The 16,723-nt window shown below is 37.4% G+C and overlaps 1 protein-coding gene and 1 long non-coding RNA gene across 5 annotated transcripts in view; one reads left to right on the forward strand and one right to left on the reverse strand.

Moving 5' to 3' along the window:
* Positions 1-16,723, forward strand: part of LOC135771790 (uncharacterized) — a 407,895-nt gene that overhangs the window by 130,755 nt on the left and 260,417 nt on the right. For all 4 annotated transcript variants that reach the window (XM_065282140.1, XM_065282141.1, XM_065282142.1 and 1 more), the window contains 3 exons: positions 1,724-1,897; positions 2,397-2,555; positions 3,654-3,821. In XM_065282140.1, the coding sequence (XP_065138212.1) occupies positions 1,724-1,897; positions 2,397-2,555; positions 3,654-3,821 (501 nt within the window). The remainder of the gene's footprint in view (positions 1-1,723; positions 1,898-2,396; positions 2,556-3,653; positions 3,822-16,723) is intronic.
* LOC135771866 (uncharacterized) lies at positions 10,895-11,704 on the reverse strand. Its single transcript, XR_010543097.2, has 3 exons — positions 11,644-11,704; positions 11,297-11,352; positions 10,895-11,206 (listed from the first exon to the last, which is right to left on the reverse strand). It is a non-coding gene; the product is annotated as an uncharacterized lncRNA (long non-coding RNA).

Consider the following 16,723-nt stretch of genomic DNA (forward strand, 5'->3'; position numbering starts at 1 on the left):
GCGGCTTATATACGCACCTGGCGGGGCGGCGCCGGCATTATGCAAATACCTGCATGCCAAGTTCATTGGCGTTTTTATAGTTTCTCGAAGAAGATAGGTCACCCGCGGAGCAGTTCCCAATTCGCCGGTCACGACGTGACGTCGTAGTGACCGACTGAAAGGGAACTGTTTGCACTCTACTCTAATTAAAATTAACCACTCTGACCCAGACCAAAAAAACGCACTCCTTCCAAAACAGTCTTAAAGAATGCATAGCCTGCAACAATTTGTACAACAACTCACTAAAAATGTAAAGAAAAAAAGAAAAAAAAAATATATATAAGCACCGCAGCTGTTAAATGTGGACATTGATCATTTATTTTATCAAGACGTGACTATTAAAACATGTTATAAGATATAGCCACTGATGTATTTATAAGCAGCATGCAAAAACATCTCTCTGACACTTATAAAATATAGTTATATATAGTACTGATAAGAACAAAGTCTAATAATAATCGAGTGCTCGTATCGCGTTAAGATTAAATGGGAAAGCAATAGTAACATTATATAAGTAAAGCAATAGTAACATTATATAAGTATAGTTTTATTAACTTTTACCTCGCGCCAAAACAATAACAACACAATATGAATAAGAAAACAAGTAAAAGTTTCATCATGACACCAAATACTGCTGATTTGATCTCAATTTTGGCCATCAAACGCAGACCGGGCCAACATCAGAGCCAGGGAATCCCTGTCAGAGATTTAGCCCAGATAGGGCGGTGGTCAGCGGGGTGAGAGAAAACTGATGTCCGCTCATGCTCTGGCTCTCGTAACGAATCTTAATAAGCAAACGTTTAAACAGGCGCTATCTTTACTAATTGACTGCAGATTTAGATATATATATATATATATATATATATATATTAAAATAAGGCACTTCAGTCCGTTATATGCACGGCAGAATGCAATGCGAAGTAAACTGTATTGAAAGGGATCCATAAGGTTACTATGGCGTTGGCGTTCTCTCCAGACTATAGGCTATGGCGTTCTCTCCAGATTTATATAAGCTGTAAGCCCCGCCACTTTTGCGGGCTCGAACGCCATTTGTCTGTAATTTTACAGACGTTAACCAATAGGCTTTAATCACGGAGTTAACAGGAGTTTACCCCCATAGCTTTAGTTACTGATGCAATGCTCATTCCCGTTATTTCAGGGAACCAGGGTTACGTCAGTAACGTTATCGTTTATTGTATGGTGGTTTCACATGCACTTTAAAAAATGTTGGAATTACTCTATACTTTCTTGGCTTTTACATAGTGCCCGAATTGATTCCCATTATGAGAGCAGTACCCTGTAGCACAGTTGGTTCCCATGGGGTGTGTGGAGGGGTTTGGGTTGTCTTGTGCCTTTGTCACCTTTTTCAACCCTGATGAGATGGCATCTGTGGATCTAATACTCATTTAGGCAAGCCCAGGTAGAGCGAGTTACAGTAGTCCAACCTTGATGTTGTGAATGCATGGATAACGATCTCAAGGTCCTTAGAAACCATTATTATGAGTTTAGAAATAGGTTTTTACTGAAGAAGCTATTTTTTACAACAGCCCAATCTGTTTATCAAAACATAGAGTAATCAAAAACAACCTCAAGGTTTCTGACACAATCATGTACGTTTAGAGAAAAAGGACCAAGGCTCATGTGATTCCAAACTCACATATTGGTTTGCTTCTTTTGTTTACAGGTTGTATGATTGTGATATCACAGATGAAGGTTGTGTTGCTCTGTCTTCAGCTCTGAGATCAAACCCATCACATCTGAGAGAACTGAATCTGTCTGGGAATAAACTCACAGATTCAGGAGTGAAGCAGATCTCTGATGTAATAAAAGATTCTCACTGTACACTGCAGAAATTGGGGTAAAGTCTCTTACTTTTACAAATGGTTCCTTAAAGATGTTTTACATTAGAATCTGAAAAATAGAAACTGTAAAATGAAAATAAATATTTAACATAAAATGTATGGAAACTAAGAGGTTACATTTGTAGATTTTTTATTGTTCAAAAAGTTATTTTGTTCATTAAATATTAATTTAAATGTTTCAAAAATATTTGTTTGTTATTTATTATTAAATATTTTATAAACTTAAAATAATCTTATATATTTTGGTGGATGGTGGAAAACTCTAAAAATGTAGTTTTCATTTTTCAAAATCTTTTTATAATAATTGGATTTTGCTTCTAAGACCAAAGAATGCCAGAATTATATTAATTTGAAGATGCACATCATCTTTTCATCCCCACACTCAAAATGTAGGGGGGTGACAGTTAATAAAAATATTTTGAGTTTTATGATGATTCCTGCTGATTTGTGTGTTGTGATCTGTGAGAGTGATGTGTGTGTCTCTTTTCTCTACAGGTTATGGAGTTATAATATCACAAAAGAAGGTCGTTTTTTTCGGACTTTAGAGCCCTTTAAAGCAAAACTGATTCTGTCCAATAATAATCTTGGAGATTCAGAAGTGAAGCTGATATCTGATGGATTGAAGAATCCTGACTGTAAAGTGGAGGAACTGGAGTAAGATCATTTCTAATAATGACTTAAGAATTAAACGTGATATTTATAGTATAGCTTGTTTTGTAATTATATTATAAACTCTACTGATGGTTTAATGACACAATTACAGCTCAAACTATCAGGTTCAGTGGGTTTGAGGGCTCTACACCAAAAGAAAACTATAACCTAATTTTAAGATCCTCATTTATCCCCTCATAAAGAAGAATATGATGAATGCTTAGCAATATAATACAGCCCTTACCACACTCATATCGTTATAGTTGTGTGATAAACAACCTGAAGAGTCAACAAAAATAGATAAATCATAAAATAAGTCTGTTAAAAATGTAAATCCACTGAAACAGCAGCAGTTATATCTGAGTGATGGAGTTTATAAAGTGATTTATTATTTTATTATTACCATTAGCGGTGGAAATCACAGGGTATTGTAAGGGAACAATAATATCATAATACAGCGATTCTCCGATAATCGGTATTTTGCTTGCTAATCCTATGATCACAATATCTGCCAAACTATGAAAGCAAAATACCCAGGAGAAGGTTCAGTGCAAAACTACGTTTTTTTTTACTAGGAGCACTATTGCCCCTGACTGAAAATTTTAGACGTGCAAGCTGAAAATTTAAGGGCACACCTTATATCAATGAATGCAATTTTTCACCTTTCCCCATAATAACTGCACTACTGACAAATAGATTTAACTCTAAATGCATTTGTTGCACATGTCATTATGCACAAATGCCCTTTCTAAATATATTCATGTATTTAAATTAGTCATAGAGATTCAATATGCTGATCTTAGGTCTGCTGCTAGTAAATACAACCAGTAGTTAGGTTGTTATCGATTATGTAGGGCACCTTGTTTTATTTATTAATTTATCGATATTTGATGCCAATGTATCAATTCTCATATCGCCAGAGAAAGACAACGATACATCGCCATAACAATGTATTGTTAACAATGTAACAATGTATCTTATGATTTATAAATGAACTGTAAAACAATAATTAATGAATAAACTAACAAAAAAAAAACAATGTTGATCTGATGTGTGTGTTGTGATCTGAGAGAGTAAAGTGTTTGTCTCTGTTCTCTACAGGTTAAGGAAGTGTAATATCACAGATTGTGTTGCTCTGACTTCAGCTCTAACATCAAACCCATCACACTTGACACTACTGGATCTGTGTGAAAATAATATTGGAGATTCGGGCTTGAAGCTGATCTCTGATGTACTGAGGAATCCTGACTGTAAACTGCAGATACTGAGGTGAGATCATCTCTCTATTAGCCACACATGCACTGAGGCTTAGTTAAAGTTGGTGTAAAGGGCTCATGGTACTAATGCATAGGGCCTACGCTGTAGCATTGATGCTAAACCCGCATGAACTGCTTCAAGCCAGTTGCCGATCAGTCTGAGAAGACCCGCATAACGTCGAACAGACCTACTGTGTTTAATTTCGGTTTGGGGAAACCATTCTGTGGCTCTTAGAAGTGCTTTTGACCTTTTTTAATGTTACACCTCAAGAAAGCAAGTGAATGCTTCTTCTAGCCCTTCCATATTTGAAAAAGAAAAACCCCAAAATTACAGGAAATTACAAAATTTTCTTGTATTTTTACAGCTGGTCTATTAGCACATGATTAGTATTAGGGATGATCCGATCACGTGATCGGAAATCGGCCCCGATCACGTGGTTTCAGACTCGATCGGAATCGGATGTTACTTCCCGATCAGTACTCGTATACATGATATGCAGGGTTTAAAGTCCGGCGTCAAGGTCTCGCTCTGCTCCGCGCGAGTGTACGCGCTGCGTTGGTGCGTGTGAACTGACGAGAAGAGAATAGGCTTGTTTGACTTCATGCGGCGCCACAAGAACCGGCAGCCGGATGACATCAAAGTTCCGCGAGAGCAATTTAAAAGCAAACTCCTCCGTGTGATTTCGCGGATCACTCTTGCGGTAGTTTGACGTCACCCGGCTGTCGATTGTTGCCGCGCCGCATTAAGTCGAACAAGCCTATTGACATGTTTTCATTCATAGGCTTCACACTTGTGCGTGCAAGGAACCCACGACAGAACCGGGTTTTTACCGCTCATTTAAATGACGCGTTGATCGTTTTTGTCACCATCTTTTATGGTTACCAAAAATCTAGTAGTCGGTACCAATACCACAAAAAGTACACGGTACTCGGTACCTGAGTCGGTACCACAGTGTGTAAAAAAAGAACAATTATACTTAAACGTTTTTTTATTTTTATTAAAACATTTCAACATTATAGAAAACTTTTAAGAGCTTCTGTTTAGGTTGTCTGTGTTAATGTTTGTTGACATTTCTCCTGACTCTCTTGGTGTACATCCTCCTCTGGCTGATACTGTCAAAAAGAGAGAGAATAAGAAAGATATTTGATTTATTAAACATACTGTCTGACAATGACTAATAAATCAGTTAAGGCTACAGGTGCTAAGGTGCACTTATAAACACACGCACGTGCACACACACATACTCTGAATGCAAGCATTAGTTTAATATCACTCACATTGTTGCAGGATAAAAATAGTTATGAAAAACCCTTAACATTTTAATACTTATTTAATCCAGTGACATTAGGCTACATTTTGCTGACAGGATGGCTAAATGGCGATGCATGGTCGCCCATTTATATATAGTTTATAATGTTGCAAATACGGCATCATTAACAAATAACTGACACAAAACATTAACATCTAACACAGGGTGTCCGCGGATCCTTAAAAAGTCTTAAAACGTCTTAAATTCCGTAGTAGGAAAATAAGGCCTTAAAAAGCATTAAAATGTCTTAAATCCGGGTATCAAAGGTCTTAAAATGTTGTCCAACCAACACCGCCAAGAAGATTGTAACTGTTTTATACATGTTCGTCTCATGTGTCAGGAAAAACTGAATAGGTGGAATCTACTAAAGCACAAGTTTGCGGGGAGTTCGCTAAAGTGCGTGGACCGGGTATAAGCAAATGGAGAAAAGTGTGAGTTTTAGCTATGGGGAAGTGCACATTTAACTCTTTCACCGCCAGCATTTTTTTAAAAAGTTGCCAGCCAGCGCCAGCGTTTTTCATGATTTTCACCAAAGTTTAATGCCTTCCAGAAAATGTTCTTCTTCAGATATATAAACATACAATATACCAAATGAAAGAACAGACCCTCTGCTTTCAAACAAAAAAAAAAACGTTTCATCCTACCTTGAGTAGTTCTTTTGTAATCAGCTTTTGAATATGGGTAGGTTTCTGTAAAAACACCACATTTTGAGCAAAAAGCAGACATAATTCCATGTTTGTGACGGACTTTTCATAGAGATCCCATTCAGAGCGATCTTTAAAACAGACACGGACATGCAGCAGCTTGCCATAGGGCAATACTTCCGGGTTTAAAAAGTTGCGGAAGGGCGCCACGTGGTGGATAATAGCGGTATTGCGGAAAGACGGAAAATCTCGTCATTGGCGGGGAACCGTTTTCTCTTAATTGACGAGATATCTCGTCAATGGCGGGGAAAGAGTTAATGAAAACTGGTTACTTAACCCTGATTTTGCTCCGTGGTAAAGACAAGTGAGCGTACGGGGTCCGTTGTTTATTTTGCAAGAAAGTTTTAAAACTCAGAACAATGGGCATCAAAGCTTTAGTGTCACGCATGCGATGTAAGAAACATAAAGCCGCTGCAGAAACCTGTTAAAAACATCCGGCATTTCTCCGTTCTGTTGTGCCTACAGCAGTAGCCCTAAAGAGCACCATGGCATGCTAAACATCTGCATCAGCAGTTTTAAGCACCACGGCTTCTGCTCCATCAGACATCCGATAAACGTTTGGCTCCACTGCCAAGTCCAAAAACGAACGAAGCCTGTCTTCTTTTTTTCTTTTAATGCGGTTGGCATCTAGCTTATAGGTGCATTAGCGCCCCCTCTGCTCCGGAGGGTGGATCTACTACACTCTTTCCCTTACACCTGGTCTCATCAATTTAATTATTTCTATTTTTGCCATAAAATATTTCACTGCCAATGTTTTGTCTCAAGATGCACACCAGTAATGTATTTTGTAAGTTATATTTTAAAAAAAACCTCCTTAAATGTCCTAATATAAATAAGACCTAGTCCAGGTTTAATCTGGGTAACCACACCTAATATTTTAACATTGTTGTTACATAAAACCATGTGTTTATTTTATGCACATTATACATTATTTGAACCAATTATTATTGTCTCATCACTATTGTCATCGTAAATGCTTTGGCCCATTTAGCTCTATTTTTATTACCAAAAAATATCAGATTACTTGATCATCATCCTTACCAAAATAATTGTTAGTGAAATCCCTAGATTGGTTAAAACATTTTAAAATTATGTGATTTTAGTTAATTATAATGCTATTTTTCTTCATATATTTTATCATTGGGGATTTCTTAAAACTTCGTATGACTTTTTAGGTGAAAAACTTGTAATATCAGCAAAGTGTAAAAATCTTGTCTGATCTTATTCTTGTGAACCAATCTCATTTTATCTTGTGGATTAAGTGTCTTGTCACACCCCTAGAAAATTCTGTTTTTGTTAAAGATAAAAGGTTCTAAAAAACTAATGGATGCATTCACACTGGACCCCAGATAGCAATGAGTCGGCGGACCACCGGCGGTGCTCTGGAGGCAGTAGAAGCGTCATGAAGGCGTAATCGCAAACACGTCTGACGGCGGACCGCCGGCGGCAGCCGCTTTTTAAAAGCGGCAGCCGGCTGTCTACCGCCATAAATCCGCGGCTGGCCCGCGGGCCAACCGCCGTTCGGCCGCCTTTATATTGAAGGCGGCTCTTTCGCGGCCCGTCGGAGGCAAACACTTTTTTCGAGCGATTTTCCCCCGCTTATTGTGTATATATATATATATATATATATATATATATATATATATATATATATATATAATTTACATAGGCTATTTCTAGCATGCAGTTTATCAAGAATAATGATTGAACTAACCAGACAAATTCCCATTTGGAGTTTTTATTCCACATTTCAAAGTACATTAACAGTCATTGAAACAAGATATGTAAGAGCACTGGAATAAACAACTGAAAAATAAAAAAGTAATAAAGCCATGCAGGTTTCCAAATAAATTCTAGTAAAAAAAACATTACAAGCAAATTAGAACATTTACAATAATTGTTAATAATTTAGAGGTCGCTCTAGGATGAAAAGAATTAGGCTACCAGTAAACATTATATCAAGTAATGAGGATATTTGGTACCAAAGAACGTGCAGCATACCAAATAAATCGTCATTTCTAACAATAAATTATTACCACTTATCCTAGAGTAAAGCTCTGGACTAGAATAGACTATTATAATGGCACTGCTGACCTGGAACACAATATTTTCACTTTGCTGCAATAAGATCTGTATATTGTGAATTAAAAATGAACGAATACTTTACTGATCCTCAAGGGGAAATTCAAGGTTCCAGTAGCTTATAACACCACACACCAACATAAACAGAATGATTAAAAAAAAAAACATATCCACATGACTAAAAAAAAAAGTAAAAGACACAAGATATTAAAACAAAGATCCACATGAATGTAATGTATAAGCATGAGCCACTTACAATCAGTACTTTATCTCGTGCACCTGTATAAAGGACAAACAACCTTACCATTCCGTATCTATCCGAGGAGCTGCCCTTAAGGCAGGGTCACAGGGAATTTGAAAAAAAAAAAGAGTAATTTTCAAAGTGAAGTGTGGATTGGTTGAGTGTAGTGTGATACTTCAGGATTCTTTAGGGTTCTTGATGTTACTGACTGCAGGATACAGAAAGGTTTCCAGTTGTCAGCGATGCTGGGGTGTCAGTAGTCAGCCTCGGTTTAAGGGGTCATCTGTGGGTCCCTCTCAGCTGTGTGCTGCCTTTTTCCGCCTTCACGGTCAGATGCTCCTTTCAGGTAACACGTAAAATTAACCTGGACAGCCCAATCAGTGGCATCCTGGGTTGCAGGGTTCTTCCAGATGGCTCCTGTAGAAAATACAGAACTGTCATTCCATTTGAATAACATAAGCAGTGGCGGAGCCAGAGGGGTGTCCAGGGTGGCACTGGACACCCTTGACATGTCACTGGCCACCCCGTGTGCCACCCCAAATTTAATGCGCTTCTTTCACTTAATCGCTATGTTTAATTTCGACGTGCGGCAGCGCAGCACATTGTTAAAAACAAACATTATGAATATTAACCCTCCCTGCGGTCGCGGCGCAAACTCTTTATTTTTCAATCACTGCGCAAAGAAACTTGGATTACTCTTCTGATTTTGGACATACAGATATGATTTATACATCATTTAAAACGTTAAAGTGTCATTTTTTGTGTGTCTATAAAAACTGAATGTTGTGCTTTTCAGAAAATTAAGAAAATATACATAATGCACGTTCTGTTATCTCTCTCCATCAGTGATGTCTTTTCAAAAACGCGTCATAAAAATTACTGTAACTTAACGAATACTTTGCATACCATCAGAAGATAAATGTCATGTCTACATAATGCTTGGAATCTCTTTAAAATGATGTAAGTGAAGTCGTACATTGCTAATACTACATGATTTCACCGTATATGCTGGAAGTGTGGTAATTTTCTTGTGGACTGAATAAAGTCTAAGATTGCCAATTCTGTTTACAACAAAACCCAGCACCATGTTTTCATTCTTGACGTGATCTTTATAGGCTACTGTATGATTGTTAATTCGACTGGATTGCCACATTGAACTTGAAAGCACGATGCGCATATCCGATAGTGGGCGTGCACAGCCAGAGCTTAAACAAATTCATATTCGCGTCTTTTTGGCATAAACGGACAAATGCTCATATGTCAGAATAGCTGTCTTGGTGATTTTCATACTAAACATTTGGTTACTGTACGTCTTAAACGAATAAACATTTTATTGCATTCGGTCTTAGCCTAACCTGTTGAAGTCTCTCTGTCATTAAAATTAATTAAATATCAGAAAAAAAAAGAAAACTTTTGCATCTTCTGTATCTTCGTAAATAAAGATTAATCCAAACATCCTTTGTGTTGAGCTCTGCTATTTGAAGTAAGTTTAAGGTTTATCATGGAGTTCAGATTTCCTGATCTTTTGCTTCATTAAAGGGATAGTTCACAAAATGAAAATTCTGTCATCATTTTTACATCCTTATATTGTTCTAAACCTGCACGAATTTCTTTTTTCTGATGAACACAAAAGAAGATATTTTGATAAATGATGGTATGCACACAGCTGTTAACCATTGACTTCCATAGTAGGAATAAAAACAAGATGATGGAATTCAATGGATATACCATTAATTGTGTGCTTACCATCATTTATCAAAATATCTTCTTTTGTGTTTATTAAAATAAAATGCAGGTTAGAACAACATGAGGGTGAGTAAATGATGACAGAATTTTTCATTTTTGGGTGAATCCCTTTAACAGACAGTAAATCAGATGTAAGAAATACAGTAGAAAGATTTAAAATTAACCCTTATTATGTTTACATCTAATGCGATCAAAAGATTAATTTATGCTTTCTTGATACATGATTACACGTCATTTTCTTTTATGGACTATGGACCCCCTAAAGTAGCTTTGGCCACCCCCTGGCCACCCCATTAAAAAAATTCTAGTTCCGCCACTGAACATAAGGCCATACACATCTACTTAAATATAAAAATCTAACTTACTTTGATAAAATGGTCTTCAGAAACAGGTCTCTAAAACATGCTTGATTCCCTACACCAGTCCAGGTTGTATTAACGGAAAGGTGATTAGAGAAGATACTCTAAAGCTAAAAATTCAAAAAAAAAGTGTTACAAAATAAATTTCTCTGAATTTTCTCATACATAAATGAGAGACGGGCTGTGGATTCAGACTGTATATGCAGTATACAAACTTAATTTTACTTTTTAGATTACCCTACGGCAAAATTAGCACACTTACAAATTGTTCCTGGAGCTTTTTATCCTGCCTCAAAGTGTTGTCAAGCCACGCCAAAAGTGAGCCGCTGTCATTCCGAAGCTACAAAATGAAAGGCATATGGTAATATTGGACCTACATCACAGACAAAAAAAGTAAAATTTAAGAAAGAGTGCATGTTCTCAACTGCTCGTTCACTACGTTCCCTCAGGGCTTGGTTCTTCTCCCTCACACTGCAAAAAATTATTGACTTACCTAGGTTTTTTTGTCTTGTTTTCTAATATTAATATCTAAAAATTCTCAAATTGAGATACATTGACTTGGTAAGCAAGTGGCTTAAGATATTAAGTCTTGTTTATTGAAATAAATGATAAACTTGAAAACAAGTCAACTTAAAACAAGTCAAAATATCTGCCAATGCAGTAAGAAAAATAAACTTAAATTAAGTTGATCAAGTTGAAACTGGAATTAAGTTTATTTTTCTTACTGCACAGGTAAATATTTTGACTTGTTTTAAGTAAACAAAAACCTCTTGATTTCCATCATTTATTTCAATAAACAAAACTTAATATCTTAAGCCACTTGCTTACCAAGTCAGTGTATCTCAATCTAAGAATTTTCAGATATTAATATTAGAAAACAAGACAAAAGAAAACTAAGAAAGACATTCATGTTTTGCAGTGCAGGGCTTGGTTTTCATTCTGGAGTCTCTAGAAATCTACATTATAAAAAAAAACAATAACTAAAGGCACTATTTTCAATACTGTTAAAACACTGCACACTAAGACACAGGCCTAGAATATACTACCTTGATAGCTGAAAACTTCATGCTGTACACGAGATGCTGTGCTCTGGGCAAGTTATCTGCAAGAAAATATGAACAAAACCACATTGTTAATGCCACTTCAGCTACTGGATTAGCAGCAGAGAGCAAACTTAGTGTAACAACTTTTAAATAAAAAATAAAAGAACTAGAACTTTGCTTAACCTCCGTGTGTACTGTAACAAAGGCAAACCAGCATGTCTTCGCTAACACTTGCTAGCCACTTTAGCTAGGGGATTAGCAGCATACTTTTTCAAACAAACGAAGTAATTTAAACAACTTATATACATGAACATAATCTTGCGTTACACAAAAATGAAACATGTACTTACTTAAACGATCGTAATTGATGCCTTTTGTCTTAAATCTGTATTCTTGATCCTCTCTTCAAACACTGAAAACGTGTGATGACGAGTGCTCTCTGGCAGGACACGGTATCTTCCCGTTTACAATTCTTCCGTCTTGTTGAGGTGCTGCCCCTCTCGACCAGTGGCGGTACTTCACTGTTTGTGCTTTAACACTTCAAAATTAATTTGTACAGATCGCAATCGCTAAATAATCCTTGTACATGTAAAAAAAAATCGATGTTGGAAAATAATGAAAGACATAAAGGAAATTTCCAGTCAAGTGCATAAATCAAAGACATGTAAAAATGTTGACCTAAGTGCATACAATAATTCGATATATTTTACATATATTACTGTATAATCGCTTCAGAGTTTCAAAGTAATTTAAATGTAATTTCCTAAACCTTCAAGAATCTGTTATAAACCCTACTGGCTTTAGATGCATGTGAAACATGCCTAGAACTCACTCAGGGTGTAAAAAAAGGAAACTAACTGAACACACGTTCGTATAAACATAACTTACATATCTTTGCTTTGGAGCAAAACAACTATCCTATTGGATATAATTAACATATATAGGCTATTATGATTTTATAACCGCTTCAAATGTGAAAGGTAGTTAAAGTGCTGTCAGTAACTCAATGGCCAATGGTCGATTTAGAGAACATTTCAAAGCGGCTTGCCGCCAGCCTGCCGCGGTCTATTAGACGGAGGCAACCACCAGAGAAAATTAAGCAGTCGGGCAGCCGGCGGCAAATCGCAAGACAGGGGAGTGACGTATTCGGCGGCAAACGTTTCATCCCCGCCAGCGGGACACACCTATAGCCGACAGCTTAGGGCTGGCGGCAAAAAGAAGTCCTGCAGATATTTTTTGCTATCTGGGACTATAAAATTGGACTTCATTGTCGTGATATATGTCTTAAATTTAATTCATTATGGTCTTAAAAAGGTCTTAAAAAGTCTTAAATTAGACTTGGTGAAACCTGCAGAAACCCTGTAACATAAAGTTAGCTGGTTACACGGCATTAATGGCAGCTGCCTTAAACAAACATAAGGGTCTGGGTTTCAGTATAAAATCAAAGTTTTACAGTTTGTATTTGATGTTACTATGAATTAAAACTTACCTTTTATTCTTTAAAGAGACCGGGGTGTCTGTCTTTCAAGAGCTTTGCCAAATTCTTTGTTTGATAGCGACAAACTACTTTAGAGAGATTCCTGTGTGCTCGTCTTGAGGCGTTCTTCCTCTTCTTTAACTCTTGTGGAGCGTCAAATACACACGCGCGTATATGCTGCCCCCATCAGTACCGGAAGAGTATTGCAACCTCGGTACCTCCGGTACCAGAGATAGCAAGTACCGTCATGTTAAAAAAAAAATTGGTATCGACTTGGTACCGAAGTATCGGTTCTCGTGACATCCCTAGTTTTGTTTATACTACTACTAGGTCATAATACTATATGGGTTAAATAGAATTGCATTACTAAAAAGAGACTAAAATACAATTTCACTGACTAAAACTAGACTAAAATGTCATCAGTTTTTGTCGACTAAAACGACTAAAATAGTCATGGATAAGTCTGACTAAAATAAGACTAAAGTACCCAGACTTTTAGTCGACTAAAACTTGACTAGACTAAAAGAGTATGAACATGACTAAAACTGATAAAAACTAAAATGACAGCTTGACACAAAGACTAGACTAAAACTAAAATTAAAACAGGCTGCCAAAAACAACACTAGTGGGCAGGACTCAGCTGAGTGTGTGTTCATGAGCAGTGGTTGTTGTGGCTGCTTGGTGTTACCTCTGTCCTTGTGGGATCTGTCAACGGCATGTCCATTCAGGTGCTGAAGAGAAGCCGTGTGGTCATTCATACTCTGTCCAGGTGTATGTGTGCCATTCAGGTTAAGTAGATTGGCACACACTGCTGAAGGATGATGAAGGGAGAAATAGATATTGTCCTTTAGCACTCTTGCACCCAGTCTGTTTGGGTGGATGCCATCCTGTTTAAATAGTTGTCTCTGACTCCAGAAAAGATTGAAGTTGTTGATAAAGTTCAGTCACTTTATGTTGCAGGTTTTTTGCAGCCATGTATTAAATCCAAGCAACTGTGAAAACCTATTTGTGACCCGTCACGGAAACCAGGGACACAAGTCGGCAGCACAAGTTTCGAGAAAATGAGAAACAAAGTTTTTTTTTCAAAATTTGTGATTTTCGTTTTATTGCAGAATCTGTTAGTTGAGATCACGAAGAAGCCTCTCCATGTTTGAGAGAGCAGTTTATGTATATTTAAAAGCGTACATTTTGCGGTTTAAATAGTCTTGTTTTCCGGAGATTCTAGCGTGCAGCGGGGGGCGTCATTGTCTGTGTGTATATTTACATACTGGATAAGCTTGTGTTTTCGCCTCCGCCCCCAAAGGGAACAGCGTGACTACTGAATAAGGATTGTTCGCCCAAAACTAAAAAAAATAATGTCATTAATGACTTACCCTTATGGTGTTCTAAACTCGGAAGACCTCCGTTCATCTTCGGAACACAGTTTAAGATGTTTTAACATTAGATTTAGTCCGAGAGCTTTCTCTCTGCTCCATTGAAAATCTATGTACGGTTTCCATGTCCAGAAAGGTAATAAAAACATTATCAAAGTAGTCCATGTGACATCAGTGGGTCAGGAAAATTGTGTTGAAGCATCGAAAATACAGTTTGGTCCAAAAATAGCAAGAATTTTGACTTTATTCAGCATTGTCTTCTCTTCCGGCTCGAGCGTGAAGTCACGTGACTGTAATGACGTGGCTGCTCTGTCCCTTAGACATGTTTGCTTAGTTTTATTTATTTTTTTCAAACGTATAGCGTGCGTCTCCCTAGACTGTAAATGAAGCTCGGGCGCACAAAACAAAAGAAATATAAAAGAAGCTGGGGCGGAACAAATAACAGTCAGCCGCATCGTACGTCAGCCGCGTCACTGACTTTATGGGGCGCCGCAGTCGGATGACGTCAAAGTACCGCGAGAGCTCTTCAATAAATCTTACGGAGTAGTTTAATTTCGACTCGCTCTCGTGGTACTTTGACGTCATCCGACTGCGGCGCCCATAAAGTCAGTGACGCGGCTGACGTACGATGCGGCTGACTGTTATTTGTCCAAACACACAGAAGTTACACAGAGATCGTTGTATTCTTTATATAATTGGCTACATGTTTTGTCTATCAATATTTTCCATGAAGTCATTGGCTGATGGAGGAACGAGCGAGCGATTGGTAACATCTCTTAAGGACTTAACGTTTTCGACGGTGCTGTTTTTGGATTATCTATACAAACTTTGAAGGCAGGTTCATGTGTTTAACGGAACGTAAATACCGGAGTGTAATCTGATATACCCTAACATGTTACGATGTAAATAGTCCTCAAATTGTATATTATATTGTATTACCAGAAGTTCATGCGAAATAGACTATATATCTATATTTCACGGATTATACGCATTTGTGAACAAAAATCATTGGATGATTCACACATCTGAAACTTTAAAAGTCCTGTTTATTTTTGCATTTTGTCATTCGGACTTCTGTAATAAAATACTACATATCGTCGCTGTCCGATGAAAATCACGTATGTTCATTTTGCCGATTTTGAGATTTTTCGACAGATTGAATGTCCAGGTTCATTTCCGTATACAGTATGAGTCACATACCTAAATGGCCAATGAAAACTTGTGAAATCATGTCATCTGAATTTCACGTATACCCATTTGGTGTCAAAGCTGTCAATCACGCCGCATATCTTCCGCCTGTGAAGCATCTCGCCGGTCTCGTAAAGTTTCATCGAAGCTCAGCACTGGATATAGCCGAATAAACATGACAATTACTTTCCTTCATCGAGGTAAACGTTTTCCCCGGACGCCAGACGAACATCTAGGAGTGATTTAATTACGGTAGGACTGTGCAAACAAAGTATCTGTCTAGCATTGGTGTTATTTACGCTGGGGATGTCCCCACCACTTTTTGAAAGCATTTGGTTAAAATGTTCTGAAAAATCAAGCGATGCTTAAGACTGGTTTTGTGGTCTAGTGTCACATATGTTGCGTTGTATGCTTATGGTGTGTTTTCTTGTACATATGTAATGAAATTCATTGTAATCATTGACTAAAAGCGCTGCTGTTTTCTACGGTATGGTGCTTTGGCACTGTTCGGTTGAGCTGGTGTTGCAGGGACTGTTACATGTGTGCAGTCGACATTGTTGAGGGTTTTATGCTGAGTATTTTCTTGTTGTTGACTAGCCTACGCTACGCCCATTTTTGATGCGCCGTTATTCAATATTTTTCCTGTCCCGCAGTAATGTTTTTATCTGATCTTTTGTCCCCACCACTTTTCAACACAAACTGACGCACCTGCTGTGTAGCATTACCATGTCGGTGTATTGATTCATTGTCCCTTCATAGTTTGCAAGAGACATTTAATAAATGTATAATTAATATTAAATAAAGTAAGCGTATTTAACTAAGACGTAGGCTATTTAATGAACTGAGCGTATTCATCTGTCAATACGAAACGCGACTTGGCCATTCTAATTAATGATCGGAAGAACGCGTATCGATCACAGTTACTGTAAAATATGCACGCATGTCCATTTAAACTCAATTTTGGTCAAATGTGGATTATATCATTACACTGGCAAGAATATGGTTACATGTAAATATGCCGTACCAAGTATGACAACGCTTCATTCAACTGCTTTTGATATACGGTGTTTTTTTCACTTTCTGAAAAGTAACCGTTTTGGACATACGTGAGTTTCATCGGGCAGCGACGATATGCTGCTAGAACATTTGTATCTCAAAACGGCTTTATAGGGGGTATGGCTTAGCTAAATGAGATGTAAATGAGCCCTATTGTCTCTCCATCCAGGGAAAGGGGAAAGTGTTAACTTTTTTCTTTCTCAAATTTCTCAGCATTCTCTTTCTTGAATGCGTTACATTCAAATGGCCACAACTTCTCCAAATCTTATCAGATTTCCATGTGTTACACATCGTTAGAAAGCTTAGAAACTGCACTTTCAGAATCTATGAATAACT

Source organism: Paramisgurnus dabryanus, chromosome 8 (assembly GCF_030506205.2).
Source record: "Paramisgurnus dabryanus chromosome 8, PD_genome_1.1, whole genome shotgun sequence".
Taxonomy (NCBI): domain Eukaryota; kingdom Metazoa; phylum Chordata; class Actinopteri; order Cypriniformes; family Cobitidae; genus Paramisgurnus; species Paramisgurnus dabryanus.